The 23143-nt window shown below is 43.6% G+C and overlaps 1 protein-coding gene across 1 annotated transcript in view; it reads right to left on the reverse strand.

Moving 5' to 3' along the window:
• LOC110497556 (guanine nucleotide-binding protein G(i) subunit alpha-1) overlaps positions 1-1451 on the reverse strand; it is a 61477-nt gene extending 60026 nt beyond the window's left edge. Inside the window, exon 1 of the mRNA XM_021573719.2 lies at positions 972-1451. Within this exon, the coding sequence (XP_021429394.1) occupies positions 972-1089 (118 nt within the window). The 5' untranslated portion in view covers positions 1090-1451. The remainder of the gene's footprint in view (positions 1-971) is intronic.
• Between the last annotated feature and the right edge of the window lie 21692 nt (positions 1452-23143).

Below are 23143 nucleotides of genomic sequence, written 5' to 3' on the forward strand. Positions count from 1 at the left end.
GTCTATGGAGAAGGCATGGCTGTGTGCTCGATTGTATACACCTGTCAGCTACAGGTGTGGCTGAAATAGCCAAATCCACTAATTTGAAGGGGTGTCCACATACTTTTGTATATATAGTGTAGCTATGAATCATTATTTTTCAAGCTATTTGAGTGCACACACAGCTGAAAATTTGAGAGCCCTTTGTTCAATAAATCAGTGTCAATCAGAAAAACCTGGCTGTAGTAGCTCAAACGGCTTCGCTAAGGCAGTGCAAATCAAGACAGGATACTTTGAATACTTTGGTTTACTAGCTAGGTATTGTGAACCACCTAGTTAATCTGATCATTGAGATTAACATTAACGTTAGTTAGCCGTGACACCTGAGTCACCTATACGGATTAGCTAGGCGTTTAAACTCAATTCCACCATTTACAATAGAGTTGAGCAGCAACTCGTGTAGGCGGACTGGTCACATAAAATATATGTTTTTATTAAAAAACTACTGATTTCATCGCCCAAAGAATTTTCTGCAATTAAACACGACATGGTTGTGTGTACTTGCGGGATGTTCTTTAGGTGCTGAAATGAGTACAATAGTATATGATAAAACAATTATGTGACGTCAGAGCTCTAGTCCGCTCACACTAATCCCCGCTCAACTCCATTGTATATCGTTGAGTTTAGTCGGCTAGGGATTAGCTAGCCAATAAGGCTAGGGATAGTTACCTAGCAAGCTTAGTTAGTTCATTGCCAGTAGGACTAACTCAACAGGACTAGCTAAGTAGCTAACGTTAGCTAGAAATTTGAATGTGTTCATTTTTATTCCATTCATAAAAAGTTGCCAATATTGGCACTATCAAACTCTTGTACACCACCTGTATAAAACTAGTTAACATTAGCTGGGTATAATAGCTAGCTAGTTAACCAAGGTTAGCGAACTAGCTAATTTTTCATTCAACCATTCGTTCAACACTCCGTCTTGGTCTCACCGAGCAGAAGCAGTTTAACCTCCCGTGCTGCTTTTTCCCCGTCGTCCCGTAAATTTCTGTCGATCATTTTACTGCGCTCCTGCGCCTGTTTATCATCCGTGCTCAGAGTACACCCCATCTTCAAGCCGATTCCCAAAACGTAACAGTTAAAAAGACCAAATATACACAATGCAATAACATGCACAAGCTAAAACAAGGAGGGTGTCTCCCTCTGCGATTCAAACACGCCCTTGCCTCGCACCCAGTCTAGCCAAATAAATTGTTTCTCAGCCTCACTTCTAAAATTACTTTCCTTCAAAAAAGCTTTTCGTTGTGGTTTCTATTTATCTTCTATAACGATTTAAAAGTACTCAGATGATCATTTCACGATTTAAAAAGAGCAACGGTTAAGCAGCGTTTTTTTTGCCTGTTTGAGCTGTTGATCAATGGACTGTTTCCCGTTGTTCACGTACCCGATGTCTGCGCATGCGTGATAGCGCGCAGCCCTTTGCTCAAAATTGTATTTTCTGTCGGCACAGTGGCAGCTGGCCCAAAGATTTGACTATATACCCTACAAACAGTGTAGATACAGTATCTGGATGAGGGTCCATTTCCCTGTTCAATTGCACTTTAATAGTCATTGATTTAACATCATCAATGTTAAATTCTAATTTAGAAAATGCTAATAATTCACAATGTAGTTGATTATGTGTTGATATGTGATTATATGCTTTATAATGTCAAATGCATGGGGTTGACTGTGTAGGGCCTATGGAGAGGATCCAGACAGGCTAGCCAGCGTAATCTAAAATGGATTATCGAGAGTTAACGGAGACTAATGGAGATTAGGTATTAAGTTAACTAATGAATGCCTTAATTTGCATGACTGATGTTTGTTTGTTTGTTGGCTGCTGCGGGGCATTGTGCCCAGTCAAGATGCTCAGTCATTTAGATGATGACATGTTGTAATGTTTTTATGGATCCCAAGACTCCCTGAAAAACAATGTTAATACATCTGAATGTTAATATATCTGAAGACGGTAGCCTATGTTTCACAGTCATATGTTGGGCCAAATTTCAAATCTCCATTCAATGTGTGCGTTTGTGTTCATACGTAGTAGATGTTTTGCGTGCAAGTGTTTGTGGAGATTTTAATTCATATTTAATTTATGCTGTCATAGTAACTGACATAGTTTATGAGCAGGAGTGGATTTGCATTGAAAGCTACAGCCATAATAATAAGAGTTATACACAGCAGCCCTATATACTGTCAGACAGAGATGCTATTCAGGGCTATTGGTTGAAAGCAAAAATAAGCTTTCTTATTGGACATGTTCAGGTAGTAGCCTAACTTCCTGTTTCACTGTTTCTACACCTTGCCTACTGACATGACCCTGACATAAGGGACATAACCCTTGGGTAGTTCTTCACTCCAACCACATCCAGAGGGATTAGACATTCAAATGACTGTATCCTGACAGATGCCTAATGGGTCATAGAATACAGAGAGAGTGAACCTCAATCATAGAAGTAGAATGAGTAGAATGGCAAAGGACGTTCCAATCTAAGCAACTATTTGTGGTGTGTGGACCACCACAGTCATAATGGGTCACGGCTGACTATTTGGAATGTTTGATTATCTCATCTTTGCTCAGAATACTGTGCCTCTTTCAGTTCTTCACACATGCAGCTATGGCATATTCCAGATCCATTAAATATTGTGTAAATAGGTGGCTTCATTCTATTGTTTATATATCTATGGCTTCACCATAGATATAGTCACACAGGTGCAATGCTTAGATATATAAAAAAGGCAATGGGAGATATGGTCATAATCCTCCTCCTTGCTTTACATGGCATTTCCATTTCAGATGGGGCCTTACATGCAAACAAGTGGCAGAATTTTTTCGATCCACTCACATGGAAAGATTTTCCTAAGCAACCACACAGGATTTAGAGAGCACAGACAAAAACAAAGACTTGGTAGGGCTCAACACAAGGGGCTTACATTTCAGCACAAAGTCTTATTTCCTTTTTCTCTGTTGTCACACATTTCTGTGCCCTCATTTGATTTATAATCTGAAGGGACAATTCACTGTCTTTTAGACCTCAAATTCATTATCTACAACACCATACCAGTGTCTACTTGCGTTTGAGTTAACAAACTTGTTATAAAGTATAAAGATGGTCCGTGATTTTTAGTGAGATTAACACCGTGAGTTAAATCTGTGAATAGGAGTTGTACCGGTTTCTTAGGGGGCGAAGACAGGGCAAGAGACTTGTTTAGTTATACACAGGCTTGCCATGTGAACAACCCTATCACTAAGGTTCCAGTTAAGCTGTGCTTTCTTTTAGCAGTAAGTGATTGCACCCCCAGTATGTGTGTATGTGTGAGGTTAATGGAGAGTTTAAATTAGTGCCTTGCTAGCACTGTGGTACTTATTATGCTCCCAAGAGAACATGATCTCCACGTGGGACTGACTAGAGTGTGTGTGTGTGTGACGTCTGTGTAATGTGCACAGGGTCCCACAGGGTGGAAAGAAATGCACAGACAGCCCAATATGTTTATATTCAATTTCCTTTAGGGCTCCTTTAGGGGTTACATAGTCTTCCCACTGAGGGATGAGATTCCTCATTCTCGACCCTCCTTCACAATCTCTCTCCACCCTTTCTTGATGCTCTGTCTATATCCATTTCTTCTGTCTTTCTTTCTACTCTACCCCCTTTGCTCCCTCACTCCAGGACCAGTAACTCCTTGCTATACAGCAGAGGTGGATAAACCAGGTCCAGAGGATCCACAGTATGTGCAGTCTTGTTCCAATCCAGCTTTAGAACATCTGAATAAATGATTAATTGACCATGGTTAGTGTATTATTTAGATCAGTTGTGTTAGTAGTGCCATAGCCCTCTAAAACCAGGGTTGGCCACAAAACATTTAACTGCAGCTTTAAACTATTTTGTTTAAACTATACCCATAATCCCATGTCATTATTCAAATACACTAACAAGGTGTGTTGGGGTTACCATGAGAACAAATCACTGTCTGAGAGAGTAACTCAGACTTTTAGGAGGTTGAACTGCTAGTTGCACCATCACATGGTGTTGTGAAACAATGTCCCTTTGTGGTAGTAATATGATTGATTTGTGAGTTGCCCCTTGCACACCCTATAATTCTGTATTTCTTTGTGACTAATTTGTATACAGGTACTCCAGAAAAACCACATGCCTGATTGGCAGAATAGTGGCAACCCTGATTAGAAGCACCTGCTGCTCATCTGTGGTTCTTTACAAATGCCTTTTTGAATTCAAAGAAAATTGTACCTACACACTGAAAAAGGCGATAAAGCTGAAACGCTATCCCTGATCTTTTTGAGTGCAAAGCTATTACACCTCTTTGTTAATAAGATGAACAACAGCCTGGTGAGCATTTGGAACTGAGGATGTCACCCCTTTTCACTAATCTTGACCATGTTTCTACTATAAATGGCCATGCTGGTCAAGAGTGTTAGTCTTGATATCAGGCTGGGTCTCTAGGTCTAAGTCTGGGTCTTGTCTTGATGAACAGGGTCTTGTAGGTCTCTCTGTGTCAAGAGGCTGTGTCTTGGTCTGGTCAGGTCAGGTCTGGTCTTGGTCAGGTCTTGGTCTGACTCCCATCTCCGCTGTCAGCTAGTGGTGTCCCGTCAGTACTAAAACACTTAAACAATTATCCACTAGATGGCAGTGAAGTCGGTGAAAGACAACTCTGATCTAGGCAGCAGGTCAAATCAAATCAAATTGTATTAGTCACACGCCCCGAAATATAACAACTGTAGATCTTACTGTGAAATGCTTACTTACGAGCCCTAAACCAACAATGCAGTTCAAGAAATAGAGTTAAGAAAAGACTTACAAATAAACTAAAGTAAAAACAAAAATAAAAAGTAACACAATATAGTAACAATAACGAGGCTATATACAGGGGTCATTGGTACCGAGTAAATATGTGGAGGTAGATGTTAGTCGAGGTAATTTGTATATATAGGTAGGGGTAAAGTGACTATGCATAGATAATAAACAGGGAGTATCAGCAGTGTAAAAACAAAGTGTGGGGAGTCTTATGGCTTGGGAGTAGAAGCTGTTAAGGAGCCTCTTGGACCTAGACCTGGCGCTCCGGTACCGCTTGCCGTGCGATAGCAGAGAGAACAGTCTATGACTTGGGTGACTGGAATCTTTGAACATTTTTTGGGCCTTCCTCTGACACCACCTAATATTTTGGTCCTGGATGGCAGGAAGCTTGGAAACAGGGCCGCACACACTACCCTCTGTAGCTCCTTACGGTCGGATACCAAGCAGTTACCATACCAGGCAGTTATGTAACTGGTCAGGATGCTCTCGATGGTGCAGCTGTATATCTTTTGGAGGATCTGAGGACCCATGCCAAATCCTTTCAGTCTCCTGAAGGGGAAAAGGTGTTGTCATGCCCTCTTCATGCTGTCCTGGTGTGAATGGACCATGGTAGTTTGTTGGTGATGTGGACAGCAAGGAACTTGAAACTCTCGACCCACCCTTCTACAGCCCTGTCAATGTGAAATGTAGCCTATATCACATGCATTCACTGATTTGTAAACTTATTCATCCAACCAATTATAACCTAAAAGAGTACACATCTCTCATCATTAGAATTTTTGTTATTTTATTGGGTTGCTTTGTAAGACTGGTTGATTCCACCCATAATAACAGAAGGCATAAACCCCTCACCCTTTTCATCTCCCTGTTGGTGTCTATGTTACAAAGAAAGATGATGATCCATAACAGTATTGCTTTAGAGCCATATATATAGTTTGGCTACCTATCTGGAATGTTTGCAAAACATTTTCCAAGACAATTACATTCTTGCCTATTGGTAACTTATGTTACCGCTTTGGTCTGGCACTGCATAACTGACAAGCATCAAACTGTCACGTTCTGACCTTTATTTCCTTTGTTTTGTCATTATTTAGTATGGTCAGGGCGTGAGTTGGGGTGGGCAGTCTGTTTTTTTTTTCTATGTTTTGGGTATTTCTATGTTTCGGCCTAGTATGGTTCTCAATCAGAGGCAGGTGTCATTAGTTGTCTCTGATTGAGAATCATACTTAGGTAGCCTGGGTTTCACTGTGTGTTTGTGGGTGATTGTTCCTGTCTTTGTACCAGATAGGGCTGTTTTGAGTTTTCACATTTCTTGTTTTGTTAGTTATTTCATGTATAGTTGTCTTTATTAAAAACATAAATAACCACCACGCTGCATTTTGGTCCGCCTCTCCTTCACCACAAGCAAACCGCTACACAAACAGTACAGAAGCCAGTGGCTAGTGGAAATACGAGGCCGGCTTTATCTTTTCTTATGAAGAGGAAGTCTGAAGTTAAATGTGGCCGCACTGCAATCAGATGCTGTGGATATTAGAGTGACCTCATTTCCTTTGGCACCTTGGGGCATTTCTCTATATAGAGTCAAACAGGAGAGCACTGCTTTGTTCACTGGTCTTTTCTACCTCACACACAGATAAGTGGACCATCATTTTTCATGGGAAATGTGTAATAAAGGGGCATCCCACCATAGAATGAAACCCATAGCACCACTCTTGAATTTAGACAACAAGAAAAAACACCCTGGTGCGTGGGGGATGTGTGTGTGTATCACTAAGTCTTGGATTATATTTCATGCCCCCTCGGCACTACTGCATCTCTTTTATACTGATCATGTGACATGTCCACTCTTTTACCTCTGAAAGCTCATTCATTAAAGCTTATGAATGTACACACAACACAGTAGTACACTCTTAGAAAAAAAGTGTGGCTATCCCCACAGGAGCACCCAGGTGGGTTCCATGTAGAACCCTCTGTGAAAAGGATTCTACAGGGAACCCAAAAAAGTTCTACCCTTCAAGGTATAAAAACAATTCTGAAGCCTATGGCCCTCTTGCATATGTTTATTATGGAATGACAGTGCTTCAGTGCCTATTGCCTATATGGCTAGTAGAACTGATGCAGGAACAGATTTCGTCCAAAAGTAAAAGGTACTTTTTGGAATTTATGTCACTCATAGTCACATAACACATTTATCAAAGAGCAGCCTACAGAAAGGCACTGTCACAAACACACAAGTTTGCTTTGGGCAATAATGCAATGAAAATCCCAGGTAGAAACCCAACAGAAAATAAAAGGGAGAGAAACCCAAGGCCTGACATTTAGTTGATTGGTAGGCTTAGATCAATCCTCTGACTATTCTAACCAACCGTTTATCAAATCTAGGAAATCTACATAGCTCAAGACTATTAACCCACTGATCTTAAGCCTAGGTGTAAGAGATGGCAGCTATCACAAGTCTTAAGGTCTCAGGCATAAAAGTGAATCAGAGAAACTACCTCTTTACACAAACACTGTAACAGAAAGCAAAACATGATGCACCTTTGGACATGTATCATTCATTGAATGGCAATGTGCATTTGTTTTGTCACAATACAATACCCAGCACCCTGGGACACAGTCTACACATACACAAGAATGGAAGCAGACAGATGCTCCCCTGGAGCAGTTGATGGGCTACATTTCTTGTTCAAGGGCACTTTGGCAGTATATAGCACCCGAGACAGTGATATCAGCAGCAACCCTCAGTTGCACACTTACATCCCAACAGATTTGTCAACCGTCCAGTCACTGTCCCTTTTAGACATACCATAAAGCTGCCCTTCTCAAATGATACGACAGTGATAAACAGGCATCAAATACAGTAGCTCTAAATATGGTTCTGGGTATCATATACCATTGTGCTGCCATCATTGAATACTGGTTAATGCTTCAGATGATCAATGCTCTGTGTCTAAAAGACCAATCACAAAGTGACAAAAGAATGGGCCAACGTTTAGCATTGTTTGTCACCGTGGAGAGACGAGGTCTTTGAATATAATGCTTACTGTAATAAAAATGACTGATCACAGACAATAAACACAATGTAATCAGAGATACATTCAATTATATGGTAATAATGATGTGTGGAGCACAGGAGGTTGGTGGCATCTTAATTGGGGAGGACGGGCTCATGGTAATGGTTGGAGCGGAATTTCCACGTGTTTGATGCCATTCCAGTCGCTCTATTCCAGCCGTTATTAGGAGCCGTCCTCCCCTCAGCATCCTCCACCAGTGTGGAGTCTAATGGTGTAACGTAGACACAGGGAGTCACGAAGCAGGTGCAGTGAGTTTAATAACGAACATGGAGCGATACAAAACAATAGAAGAGCCTGAGATAGAAACAAACAATACTACCTGATGACTAATAACAAAAGATTGCTATATAAAGGGTAAGTAATCAAGGGAGTAATGAAGTCCAGGTGTGACTGAAGATGAGACGCAGGTGTGCGTAATGATGGTTGCCAGGTGTGAGTAAAGATGGGTCGCCAAGACCGGTGGTTAGTAGACCGGTGATGTCAAGTGCCGGTAAGGGGGAGCGGGAGTGGATGTGACAAATGGGGTGGAAGCTGCAGACATGCTTGTGTTGTGGTCAGTAGGAGTCTCTGCAGAGACCCCAGCATGGAAACACTAAACCCCTTTTTTTACTTACTCATCTGTTATGTATGAATTGTATTGTGTGCATATTTGGGACATAACTACAAAGACCCATATCCAAAACTGAGGCACAATCTGATAGGATGTCAGATTACTATGTTACATTGTACAGAATAGTATGTAATATGCTACTATTAACCATGACTCGGGACGAGAATAACATGAGAATGATATGTGAGCTCTTCCATTCTCGGCCTGAATTATATTTAAGTGCCTGTTCGATTTTTGGTGTGTAATTGTTTGAATGTGGAGGCCATTATTCCCTCTAGTAATTCCATCAGGGTAAGGTCACACTCAGACTGGGGCAGTTTACGTCAAACATGGTGAAGGTCAAGACGACAGAGTTTTAAAGGTTAACATCCTCCGGCTAGAGAACAACTATGGAGATGAGCAGAGTCTCGTTCCCTCATTGTGCTGAGAGGGAAAACCAGACTGTTCTACATGGATCCATTTTGTGGAGCATTTTTCACATTCTCCATAACCATTTTTCTCTAACTACTTTTGTGAAGTCCCTCATATGATTGTTGGGATACAAGTAAGTGAGAAACAGCTAGGCCCATTAACATGGAATACATGGTTTATGCATTAAATAGGACTGATACAGGGATATATTTCATCCACTGAGTAAATGGTGTTTTATACATTTTCAGTCATTTAAAAAAAAATACAGTGCCTTGTGAAAGTATTCGGCCCCCTTGAACTTTGTGACCTTTTGCCACATTTCAGGCTTCAAACATAAAGATATAAAACTGTATTTTTTTGTGAAGAATCAACAACAAGTGGGACACGATCATGAAGTGGAACGACATTTATTGGATATTTCAAACTTTTTGAACAAATCAAAAACTGAAAAATTGGGCGTGCAAAATGATTCAGCCCCTTTACTTTCAGTGCAGCAAACTCTCCAGAAGTTCAGTGAGGATCTCTGAAGGATCCAATGTTGACCTAAATGACTAATGATGATAAATACAATCCACCTGTGTGTAATCAAGTCTCCGTATAAATGCACCTGCACTGTGATAGTCTCAGAGGTCCGTTAAAAGCGCAGAGAGCATCATGAAGAACAAGGAACACACCAGGCAGGTCCGAGATACTGTTGTGGAGAAGTTTAAAGCCGGATTTGGATACAAAAAGATTTCCCAAGCTTTAAACATCCCAAGGAGCACTGTGCAAGCGATAATATTGAAATGGAAGGAGTATCAGACCACTGCAAATCTACCAAGACCTGGCCATCCCTCTAAACTTTCAGCTCATACAAGGAGAAGACTGATCAGAGATGCAGCCAAGAGGCCCATGATCACTCTGGATGAACTGCAGAGATCTACAGCTGAGGTGGGAGACTCTGTCCATAGGACAACAATCAGTCGTATATTGCACAAATCTGGCCTTTATGGAAGAGTGGCAAGAAGAAAGCCATTTCTTAAAGATATCCATAAAAAGTGTTGTTTAAAGTTTGCCACAAGCCACCTGGGAGACACACCAAACATGTGGAAGAAGGTGCTCTGGTCAGATGAAACCAAAATTGAACTTTTTGGCAACAATGCAAAACGTTATGTTTGGCGTAAAAGCAATACAACTCATCACCCTGAACACACCATCCCCACTGTCAAACATGGTGGTGGCAGCATCATGGTTTGGGCCTGCTTTTCTTCAGCAGGGACAGGGAAGATGGTTAAAATTGATGGGAAGATGGATGGAGCCAAATACAGGACCATTCTGGAAGAAAATCTGATGGAGTCTGCAAAAGACCTGAGACTGGGACGGAGATTTGTCTTCCAACAAGACAATGATCCAAAACATAAAGCAAAATCTACAATGGAATGGTTCAAAAATAAACATATCCAGTTGTTAGAATGGCCAAGTCAAAGTCCAGACCTGAATCCAATCGAGAATCTGTGGAAAGAACTGAAAACTGCTGTTCACAAATGCTCTCCATCCAACCTTACTGAGCTCGAGCTGTTTTGCAAGGAGGAATGGGAAAAAATTTCAGTCTCTCGATGTGCAAAACTGATAGACATACCAAGCGACTTACAGCTGTAATCGCAGCAAAAGGTGGCGCTACAAAGTATTAACTTAAGGGGGCTGAATAATTTTGCACGCCCAATTTTTCAGTTTTTGATTTGTTAAAAAAGTTTGAAATATCCAATAAATGTCGTTCCACTTCATGATTGTGTCCCACTTGTTGTTGATTCTTCACAAAAAAATACAGTTTTATATCTTTATGATTGAAGCCTGAAATGTGGCAAAAGATCGCAAAGTTCAAGGGGGCCGAATACTTTCACAAGGCACTGTATATTTCACCTTTATTGAACCAGGTAGGCAAGTTGAGAACAAGTTCTCATTTACAATTGCGACCTGGCCAAGATAAAGCAAAGCAGTTTGACACCTACAACAACACAGAGTTACACATGGAGTAAAACAAACATACAGTCAATAATACAGTATAAACAAGTCTATATACGATGTGAGCAAATGAGGTGAGATAAGGGAGGTAAAGGCAAAAAAAGGCCATGGTGGCAAAGTAAATACAATATTGCAAGTAAAACACTGGAATGGTAGATATTCAGTGGAAGAATGTGCAAAGTAGAAATAAAAATAATGGCGTGCAAAGGAGAAAAATAAATAAATAAATACTGTAGGGGGAGAGGTAGTTGTTTGGGCTAAATTATAGGTGGGCTATGTACAGGTGCAGTAATCTGTGAGCTGCTCTGACAGCTGGTGCTTAAAGCTAGTGAGGGAGATAAGTGTTTCCAGTTTCAGAGATTTTTGTAGTTCGTTCCTGTCATTGGCAGCAGAGAACTGGAAGAGAACCGGTCAAAGGAAGAATTGGTTTTGGGGGTGACCAGAGAGATATACCTGCTGGAGCGCGTGCTATAGGTGGGTGTTGCTATGGTGACCAGCGAGCTGAGATAAGGGGGGACATTACCTAGCAGGGTTTTGTAGATGACCTGGAGCCAGTGGGTGTAAGGGTTTTCTTCCGCTGAAGGAGAGGAGGACCAAAATGCAGCGTGGTTAGTGTTAAACATCTTTAATAAAGACGATAACCGAGAGCACTACAAAAATACAAAACAATAAATGGGAAAACCGAAACAGTCCTGTGTGGTGAACAAACACAGACACGGAAACAATCACCCACAAAAACACAGTGAAACCCAGGCTACCTAAGTATGATTCTCAATCAGAGACAACTAACGACACCTGCCTCTGATTGAGAACCATACTAGGCCGAACACAGAAAAACAACCTAGACACACAAAACATAGAATGCCCACCCAGCTCACATCCTGACCAACACTAAAACAAGGAAAACACAAAATAACTATGGTCAGAACGTGACAGTGGGTTTGGTGCCGAGTATGAAGTGAGGGCCAGCCAATGAGAGCGTACAGGTCGCAGTGGTGGGTAGTATATGGGGCTTTGGTGACAAAACGGATGGCACTTTGATAGACTGCATCCAATTTATTGAGTGGGGTATTGGAGGCTATTTTGTAAATGACATCGCCAAAGTCGAGGATCGGTAGGATGGTCAGTTTTACATGGGTATGTTTGGCAGCATGAGTGAAGGATGCTTTGTTGCAAAATAGGAAGCCAATTCTAGATTTAACTTTGGATTGGAGATGTTTGATGTGAGTCTGGAAGGAGAGTTTACAGTCTAACCAGACACCTAGGTATTTGTAGTTGTCCACATATTCTAAGTCAGAGCCGTCCAGAGTAGTGATGCTGGACGGGCGGGCAGGTGCAGGCAGCGATCGGTTGAAGAGCATGCATTTAGTTTTACTTGTATTTAAGAGTAGTTGGAGGACACAGAAGGAGAGTTGTATGGCATTGAAGCTCGTCTGGAGGGTTTTTAACACAGTGTCCAAAGAAAGGCCAGAAGTATACAGAATGGTGTCGTCTGCGTAGAGGTGGATCAGAGACTAACCAGCAGCAAGAGCGACATCATTGATGTATACAGAGAAGAGAGTCGGCCCAAGAATTGAACCCTGTGGCACCCCCATAGTGACTGCCAGATGCCCGGACAACAGGCCCTCCGATTTGACACACCGAACTCTATTAGAGAAGTAGTTGGTGAACCAGGCAAGGCAATCATTTGAGAAACCAAGACTATCGAGTCTGCTGATGAGAATGTGGTGATTGACAGAGTCAAAAGGATGTCAATTAGCCTATCAGAAGCTTCTAAAGCCATGACATCATTTTTGACAATTTTCCTAGCTGGTTAAAGGCACAGTCAACTTAGTGTATGTAATCTTCTGACACACTGGAATTGTGATACAGTGAATTATAAGTGAAATAATCTGTTTGTAAACAATTGTTGGAAAAATGACTTGTGTCATGCACAAAGTAGATGTCCTAACCGACTTGCCAAAACTATAGTTTGTTAACACGAAATTTGTGGAGTGGTTGAAAAATGAGTTTTAATGACTCCAACCTAAGTGTATGTAAACTTCCGACTTCAACTGTAGGTAGTCACCTCATACAAGTACTTGGGAGTGTGGGCAGATGGTACCCTGTCCTTCGCTCAGCACATAAAGCTGCAGGCTAAAGTTAAATCTAGACTTGGTTTCATCTATGACCATCCTACCTCTGCTAGATTACGGAGACAGAATTTATAGATCGGCAGGTAAGGGTGATCTCGAGCGGCTAGATGTTCTTTAGCATGTTCTTATAGGACACATCACTGCACTCTATTCTCCTCTGTAAACTGGGCATCTCTGTATACCCGTCGCAAGACACACTGGTTGACGCTTATTTATTAAACCCTCTTTGGCCTCACTCCCCACTATCTGAGATTATTACTGCAGCCCTCATTTCCAATGTACAACACCCGTTCTGCCAGTCACATTCTGTTAAAGGTGTCACGGTCGTCCTCCTCTTCATCTGAAGAGGAGAGGCGAAAAGGATCAGAGGACCAATATGCGGCGTGGTAAGTGTCCATGGTAAATCTTTAATAAAGAAAGACTGAACACTATACAAAAGAGTAACAAAAACAATAAACCAAATTCGACCGTGAAGCTACAAAATGAGACCTGTGCTGACACAAGCCACTAACATAGACAATCACCCACAAACAAACAGTGCAACCCAGGCTACCTAAGTATGATTCTCAATCAGAGACAACTAATGACACCTGCCTCTGATTGAGAACCATACTAGGCCGAAACAAAGAAATGCCCCAAAACATAGAAAAACAAACATAGACTGCCCACCCAACTCACGCCCTGACCATACTAAATAAATACAAAACAAAGGAAATAAAGGTCAGAACGTGACAAAAGGTCCCCAAAGCACACACATCCCTGGTTCGCTCCTCTTTTCAGTTCACTGCAGCTAGCGACTATAACGGGCTGCAACAAACACTGGATAGTTTTATCTCATGGACACTCTTACTGACAGTTGTGGCTGTTTTGCGTGATGTACTGTTGTCTCTACCTTCTTGCCCTTTGCACTGTTGTCTGTGCCCAATAATGTTTGTACCATGTTTTGACCTGCCACCATGTTGTTCTGCTACCATGTTGTTATCATGTTGTGTTGCTGTCATGCTGTTTTGTCATGTGTTGCTGCCTTGCTATGTTTTGTCTTAGGTCTCTCTTTATGTAGTGTTGTCTCTCTTGTCGTGATGTGTTTTGTCCTACATTCATATTTTATTATTCTTTTCTTTTTTTTATCCCAGCCCCCGTCCCTGCAGGAGGCCTTTTGCCTTTTGGTAGGCCGTCATTGTAAATAGTATTTTTTTCTTAACTGACTTGTTTAGTTAAATAAAGGTTCAATTAAATAAATAAAATAAAAATGTCTCTAAAACAGGCTATAGGCTACATGTGCACCACCAAGTCAGAACAGTAGGCGAAATTAAGAGGGGAAAGGGGACATGGGCTACTACCAGCTTACTACACAACATACACTTAGTATTACTTTCTTAGCTACCATATACATATCTCCCTGGCATATTACATCATTTATGCAGCATCATACAATACATTTTTGGACTCACCTTTGTTGGGTTCTGAGAATATCAAATATACTTATTCATGTCAATGCGGGAGAGAGGGTAATGTATAACATTTACATTATATCATGAACCTAAAACCTTTTTGTGGCGTGGCGGCAAATTTCCTTTGTGAGCAAAGTTTGTCATCAAAGTTTGGCATTCTCTGCATTTGTGGTCCTTTCAAGACAATTGGGAACTCAGAAAAAAACAGGGTTGAATCATGATGACGTCAATGATCTTCAGCTTGTAGCTTTAGAAAGACTTGCAATTCCGAGTTGGATGACCGATCAAAATGTTTTTTCCAAGTTTTTTTTTTTTTTCAGAGTTTCCAGTTGGCTTGAACTCACTCGTGTCAGATTTCCCAGTACCGAATTTCCAGTTGTTTTGAGTGAGTCAGAAGTCAAGCTGGATTGACAGCATGGCCAATGTTGAATGTTTATAATTTTAAGCTTGGAAAAGAGACCCTTGAACCCAGACTTGGGACCACACACCCACTCCACTGAATAGCAGGCTAGTGATTGCCTTGCAATGTTTGCAGTTAGCCACTGATACCTTCCAAACCACTCATTGTTGAATTTGCGATTTACAACTTGTTTTGTAATGTTTATGTCCAATGGCTGAAGAGCACTAATATGTTTTATCTATAATTTCTCTTCATTATTTATCTTCATATGACAAGGATTAAAAAGGATTTGACAGTAGACTGTCAACTTGATTCATGATGATGACGGCTAGGTTGCTAGCTAAGATTTTTAAAGTATGATGTTGACATGATCAGTCGAATCAAAGTTACTGTAGATATAATGTGATTTGACGTCATTTTATAGGTGGCCATGACCTTGAGCCTTTTTGGATGGGCACTTCTAATGTAACTCTATGGCAGCACCCAAAGGACTTGAATTTTCAAACTCTACCCTTAGATTTGGCGGTGACGTAGTGTCCCCATGAGTTACAGAACACTGATCCAATCCAGTAAGGGTGGAGCAACATGGAGGACGTGGTCATTAAGGCTCTGATTGCTGCCCACCTGACCCTGAAGCAGAACTGCCTCACAGGCTTCCCCAGCCAGCTGGGGCCCAGATCCTGCTTTGAGATCCTGGGCTTTGACGTCCTGCTGGATGTCAAGCTCAAGCCCTGGCTCCTGGAGGTGGGTGGTGTTATGCATGGATTCCACTTCTGACACCAATTGTGGGTTTGTTAGGGAAGACACAAGGGTCATGAGTACGGTTAAGCCATGCCGTACGATCATCTGCCGGTCCTCATGAGGATAAATTGTGCTGGTGCTAAGGAGAATTACTGTGCACTATTTTCAAGATCAATCTCTATTACTAATCAATTAATTGTCTCAGCTAAGAATTGAGCCAACCCTGCTTCTTCTAAACTTGTTCAAATCACTACTTTATGCTGCCCCAACACACTCCACCCCCTGCAGGTAAACCACTCCCCCAGCTTCGCCACAGACTCTCAGCTGGACTGGGAGGTGAAAGATGCCCTGCTGACCGATGCTCTGACCTTGCTAAACCTGGTGGCCATCGATCACAGGAGGATTCTGGAGGAGGACAAACGCGTGACCAAGGAACGTCTCCTGCAGAAGCACCAGCCCTGCCCCAAGGCACGGTTAGTTCACCGCCTCATTCAACCAGTATGTATGACTGAAGTGATGTTTTTGATTAACATTCTGAATCCTAATGTGTAAGTGTGACTCAGACTTGTGTGTAAATGATTGAAAATGCAAGCTTTGTGGAACAAGTTGAAGTTTTGGATCTCAGATTAGAATTCTGCATACTATAATTGATTTGATCTTTGGTATGTGTTTTTACCAAAAGGGGGCAGCCTTGTATCACGTATTCAACTGGGACCAAACCATTATACTGTCCTAACCAAAGACTGGTTGAACTGTATCATTAATCTCACAGGAGGAAGCAGTTGCTCAACAGCCAGGAATCATGGATGGCTGAGCTGGAGAGGCATGAGCAGGAGCACTGTGGTGGCTTCCTTAGAATCTACCCCAGAGACGACTCCAACAAGTATGACAAGTTCCTCCAGCAGTCTGGGCCACTCTGCCAGGAGACCTTGGGCTCCAAAGCCAGGGAGGAGTGTGCCAGGTAGGCCTCTGAGTAAAGGGACACACCAATGTAGAGAGAGGAATGAGACAATGTAGGCATTGTACTGGTATCCTTGTAGTGGACGAAGAAAATAAAGACATATACAGTGCCTTGCGAAAGTATTCGGCCCCCTTGAACTTTGCGACCTTTTGCCACATTTCAGGCTTTAAACATAAAGATATATGTATTTTTTTGTGAAGAATCAACAACAAGTGGGACACAATCATGAAGTGGAACGACATTTATTGGATATTTCAAACTTTTTTAACAAATCAAAAACTGAAAAATTGGGCGTGCAAAATTATTCAGCCCCCTTAAGTTAATACTTTGTAGCGCCACCTTTTGCTGCGATTACAGCTGTAAGTCGCTTGGGGTATGTCTCTATCAGTTTTGCACATCGAGAGACTGACATTTTTTCCCATTCCTCCTTGCAAAACAGCTCGAGCTCAGTGAGGTTGGATGGAGAGCATTTGTGAACAGCAGTTTTCAGTTCTTTCCACAGATTCTCGATTGGATTCAGGTCTGGACTTTGACTTGGCCATTCTAACACCTGGATATGTTTATTTTTGAACCATTCCATTGTAGATTTTGCTTTATGTTTTGGATCATTGTCTTGTTGGAAGACAAATCTCCGTCCCAGTCTCAGGTCTTTTGCAGACTCCATCAGGTTTTCTTCCAGAATGGTCCTGTATTTGGCTCCATCCATCTTCCCATCAATTTTAACCATCTTCCCTGTCCCTGCTGAAGAAAAGCAGGCCCAAACCATGATGCTGCCACCACCATGTTTGACAGTGGGGATGGTGTGTTCAGCTGTGTTGCTTTTACGCCAAAAATAACGTTTTTGCATTGTTGCCAAAAAGTTCAATTTTGGTTTCATCTGACCAGAGCACCTTCTTCCACATGTTTGGTGTGTCTCCCAGGTGGCTTGTGGGAAACTTTAACCGACACTTTTTATGGATATCTTTAAGAAATGGCTTTCTTCTTGCCACTCTTCCATAAAGGCCAGATTTGTGCAATATACGACCGATTGTTGTCCTATGGACAGAGTCTCCCACCTCAGCTGTAGATCTCCGCAGTTCATCCAGAGTGATCATGGGCCTCTTGGCTGCATCTCTGATCAGTCTTCTCCTTGTATGAGCTGAAAGTTTAGAGGGACGGCCAGGTCTTGGTAGATTTGCAGTGGTCTGATACTCCTTCCATTTCAATATTATCGCTTGCACAGTGCTCCTTGGGATGTTTAAAGCTTGGGAAATCTTTTTGTATCCAAATCCGGCTTTAAACTTCTTCACAACAGTATCTCGGACCTGCCTGGTGTGTTCCTTGTTCTTCATGATGCTCTCTGCGCTTTTAACGGACCTCTGAGACTATCACAGTGCAGGTGCATTTATACGGAGACTTGATTACACACAGGTGGATTGTATTTATCATCATTAGTCATTTAGGTCAACATTGGATCATTCAGAGATCCTCACTGAACTTCTGGAGAGAGTTTGCTGCACTGAAAGTAAAGGGGCTGAATAATTTTGCACGCCCAATTTTTCCGTTTTTGATTTGTTAAAAAAGTTTGAAATATCCAATAAATGTCGTTCCACTTCATGATTGTGTCCCACTTGTTGTTGATTCTTCACAAAAAAAATACAGTTTTATATCTTTATGTTTGAAGCCTGAAATGTGGCAAAAGGTCGCAAAGTTCAAGGGGGCCGAATACTTTCGCAAGGCACTGTATATTAGCATAGTGACTCTCTCCCGATTTTTTTATATTTTTTAATTTCACCATTATTTAACCAGGTAGGCTAGTTGAGAACAAGTTCTCATTTACAACTGTGACCTGGCCAAGATAAAGCAAAGCAGTTCAACACATACAACAACACAGTTACACATGGAATAAACAAACATACAGTCAAAAAAGTCTACATTGTGTACAAATGAGGTAAGAGTGCCTCTTACTGGCCCTCCAACACCACTTCCAGCAGCATCTGGTCTCCCATCCAGGAACTGACCAGGACCAACCCTGCTTATCTTCAGAAGCAAGCCAGCAGTGGTATGCAGGGTGGTATGCTGCTGGTGTAATGGATGTGAAACGGCTAGCTTAGTTAGCTGTGGTGCGCGCTAAATAGCGTTTCAATCGGTGACTTCACTTGCTCTGAGACCTTGAAGTAGTAGTTCCGGCTTTTGTGGAGTGATGGGTAATGATGCTTCGTGGGTGACTGTTGTTGATGTGTGCAGAGGGTCCCTGGTTCACGCCCGGGTATGGGCGAGGGGACGGGACGGTCTAAAGTTATACTGTTACACTGGCTGGTATGCAGGGGCCTGGTTAGGCTGTACATTAGTCATGGAAGGACCTTATGGGGCTTTGTTAAGCAAGAACAACAGACTCACCCTACATACACACCCCTTAGTGATAGTAGTATAACTACTTAGTTATGGTTCAACATGTATCAAACACAGGAGATTAAAAACATGTTGAATCATTTTTGTATTTTTCTTGTCTTGTCGTACCGGTTTGACTGACAGAGAGGAGTTCAACTCAGGTTCTTACAGGATGTGACCTGCCTCCAGAACGGTTAACTACTGTAAGTAAATCCTATCTTGCATCTTTCTAATACCTCAGGGGGACCGAAAGCACATTATCTACACTTAATGCATTACAGAACCCCAAGTCCTGGGAGAGAGATGCCTCATCTCCTATCACAAATAGAAGAGTATATCTTTCTATGCTTATGGTACATATGCTGAAATATACAGGTAACTTAAAAAATAAAGGAACCACCAACACAAAGTGTCTGAGATTCTACAAGTGTCTGGAACAATATTGGAGGGATGCGACACCATTTTTCTACAAGAAAATCCATCATATGGTGTTTTGTTGATGATGGTGGATAACGCTGTCTCAGGCACCGCTCCAGAATCTCCCATAACTGTTCAACTGTGTTGAGATCTGGTGACTGAGACGGCCATGGCATATGGTTTACATCATTTTCATGCTCATCAAACCATTCAAGTACCAGGACATTTTAGCCCAAAACCTGGTTGCCTCTGCCAGGAGACTGACACTTGGCCGCAAGAGGCTCTTCCAGCAAGACAATAACCCCAAGCACAAATCAAAATCCACAACAACAAAAAATTGGATCACAAAATCAGCATTTTGCAATGGACATCTCAGTCTCCGGATATCAACCCCATTGAAAACGTGGTTTGAATTGAAGAAAGCAGTCCATAAGCGCAGATGAAAGATAACAAGGATCTGGAAAGATTCCTTATGGAAGAATGGTTTTAAGATCCCTCCCAATGTGTTCTTCAATCTCATAAAAGATTTTAGAAAAGGCTCAGTGTCATTATCCTCTCAAGGGGAGGGTGCTGGAGTATTTAAAACAGGTGTACCAATAATTTTGACCACAATTTATCTGTATTACTTGTTAAACAAAATCTTTTTCTCTGAGCAAATGTATTAGTACAGTAGCGATCCTCGCTATATGAGCCACATTACAATTCCCACCAAGCTGGTTAACCCTATTTGCACGATGCCTTTCAAACAAGTGACCCGCGTATGCTTCCCTGCCCCGCTGTTTGCTACATTGGTGTCAGAAGTGGGATGGTGGGTGTAAGGCCACTGGACTGAGTAGTCGAGTCATGGGGACGTGCCTTCCCATTCGGAGGAGGCAGTGTATAGATCCTCGCTGTATGAGCCACATTACAATTCCCACCAAGTGGCTTATCCCTATTGGCGCGATGCGTAGGGTATATGCTACAGCATATTTTGCATACTATATAGCTCAGCATTTGTATTATATGTTTTATACAGTCTTTTTTGCTCATCTTTATCAAGGTTGCCAATCATTTTGCACCTGACTGTATATAATGTCAGACTCGAGTATTTGACAGGCTTTTATGTGTAGTGGAATCTTACAGCTTGCTCAAGTTTCTCCCCTTTCAGTTTCTTCCAACACTTCATCAGTTTGTAAGTGTAACGGTTTTCTTTATGAGAAGGAGAGTCGGACCAAAATGCGGCGTGTAGATTACGATCCATGTTTATTGTGACTATAGCAACACGAATCTAAATACAAACAGTGCAAAATAATAAACTTAACGAAAACCGAAACAGCCTAAACTGGTGCAAACTAACACTAAGGACAGGAACATCAGGACACTAAGGACAATCACCCACGACAAACTCAAAGAATATGGCTGCCTAAATATGGTTCCCAATCAGAGACAACGATAAACACCTGCCTCTGATTGAGAACCACTTCAGACAGCCATAGACTTAGCTAGAACACCCCACTAGCTACAATCCCCATACATACACACTACATACAAAAACCCATGCCACACCCTGGCCTGACCAAATAAATAAAGATAAACACAAAATACTTTGACCAGGGTGTGACAGAACCCCCCCCCTAAGGTGCGGACTCCCGAACGCACCTCAAAACAATAGGGAGGGTCCGGGTGGGCGTCTGTCCATGGTGGCGGCTCCGGCGCGGGACGTGGACCCCACTCAATCAATGTCTTAGTCCCTTCTCCTCGCGTCCCTGGATAGTCCACCCTCGCCGCCGACCATGGCCTAGTAGTCCTCACCCAGAACCCCACTGGACTGAGGAGCAGATCGGGACTGAGGGGCAGCTCGGGACTGAGGGGCAGCTCGGGACTGAGGGGAAGCTCAGGAGTGAGAGGAAGCTCAGGAGTGAGAGGAAGCTCAGGAGTGAGAGGAAGCTCAGGAGTGAGAGGAAGCTCAGGCAGGTTGATGAATCTACCAAATCCTGGCTGGCTGGCAGATCCTGGCTGACTGGCAGATCTGGAAGAGTCTGGCTGACTGGCAGATCTGGAAGAGTCTGGTCGACTGGCGGATCTGGAAGAGTCTGGTCGACTGGCGGATCTGGAAGAGTCTGGTCGACTGGCGGATCTGGAAGAGTCTGGTCGACTGGCGGATCTGGAAGAGTCTGGTCGACTGGCAGATCTGGAAGAGTCTGGTCGACTGGCAGATCTGGAAGAGTCTGGTCGACTGGCAGATCTGGAAGAGTCTGGTCGACTGGCAGCTCTGGAAGAGTCTGGTCGACTGGCAGCTCTGGAAGAGTCTGGTCGACTGGCAGCTCTGGAAGAGTCTGGTCGACTGGCAGCTCTGGAAGAGTCTGGTCGACTGGCAGCTCTGGAAGAGTCTGGTCGACTGGCAGCTCTGGAAGAGTCTGGTCGACTGGCAGCTCTGGAAGAGTCTGGTCGACTGGCAGCTCTGGAAGAGTCTGGTCGACTGGCAGCTCTGGCTGCTCCATGCTGACTGGCTGCTCCATGATGACTGGCAGCTCTGGCTGCTCCATGCTGACTGGCTGCTCCATGCTGACTGGCAGCTCTGGCTGCTCCATGCTGACTGGCTGCTCCATGCTGACTGGCTGCTCTGGCTGCTCCATGCTGACTGGCTGCTCCATGCTGACTGGCGGCCCTGGCTGCTCCATGCTGACTGGCGGCCCTGGCTGCTCCATGCTGACTGGCGGCCCTGGCTGCTCCATGCTGACTGGCGGCCCTGGCTGCTCCATGCTAACTGGCAGCTCTGGCGGCTCCTTGCAGACTGGCAGCTCCTTGCAGACTGGCAGCTCTATGCAGACTGGCAGCTCCTTGCAGACTGGCAGCTCCTTGCAGACTGGCAGCTCCTTGCAGACTGGCAGCTCCTTGCAGACTGGCAGCTCCTTGCTAACTGGCAGCTCTATGCTAACTGGCAGCTCTATGCTAACTGGCAGCTCTATGCTAACTGGCAGCTCTATGCTAACTGGCAGCTCTATGCTAACTGGCAGTTCTGAACAGGCGGGAGACTCCGGCAGCGCTGTAGAGAAGGAAGGCTCTAACAGCGCTAAACAGGCGGGAGACTCCGACAGCGCTGGAGAGGAGGAGGGCTCCGACAGCGCTGGACAGGCGAGGCGCACTGTAGGCCTGATGCGTGGTGCTGGCACTGGTGGTACTGGGCCGAGGACACGCACAGGAAGCCTGGTGCGGGGAGCTGCTACCGGAGGGCTGGGGTGTGGAGGTGGTACTGGAAAAACCAGACCGTGCAGGCGCACTGGAGCTCTTGAGCACCGAGCCTGCCCAACCTTACCTGGTTGAATGCTCACGGTCGCCCTGCCAGTGCGGCGAGGTGGAATAGCCCGCACTGGGCTATGCAGGCGAACCGGAGACACCGAGAGCAAGGCTGGTGCCATGTAAGCCGGCCCAAGGAGACGCACTGGGGACCAGCTGCGTAGAGCCGGCTTCATGGCATTAGGCTCGACGCTCAATCTAGCCCGGCCGACACGCGGAGCTGGAATATACCGCACCGGGCTATGCACCGCACTGGAGACACCGTGCGCACCACTGCATAACACGGTGCCTGTCCGGTCTCTCTAGCCCCCCGGTAAGCACAGGGAGTCTGCCCAGGTCTCCTACCTGGCGTAGCCATACTCCCTGTTAGCCCCCCCCCAAGAAATTTTTGGGGCTGCCTCTCGGGCTTCCTTGCCAGCCGTGTTCCCTCATATCGCCGGCTCCTCTCTCCGGCTGCCTCT

This window comes from Oncorhynchus mykiss, chromosome 2, assembly GCF_013265735.2.
Source record: "Oncorhynchus mykiss isolate Arlee chromosome 2, USDA_OmykA_1.1, whole genome shotgun sequence".
Classification (NCBI taxonomy): Eukaryota; Metazoa; Chordata; class Actinopteri; order Salmoniformes; family Salmonidae; genus Oncorhynchus; species Oncorhynchus mykiss.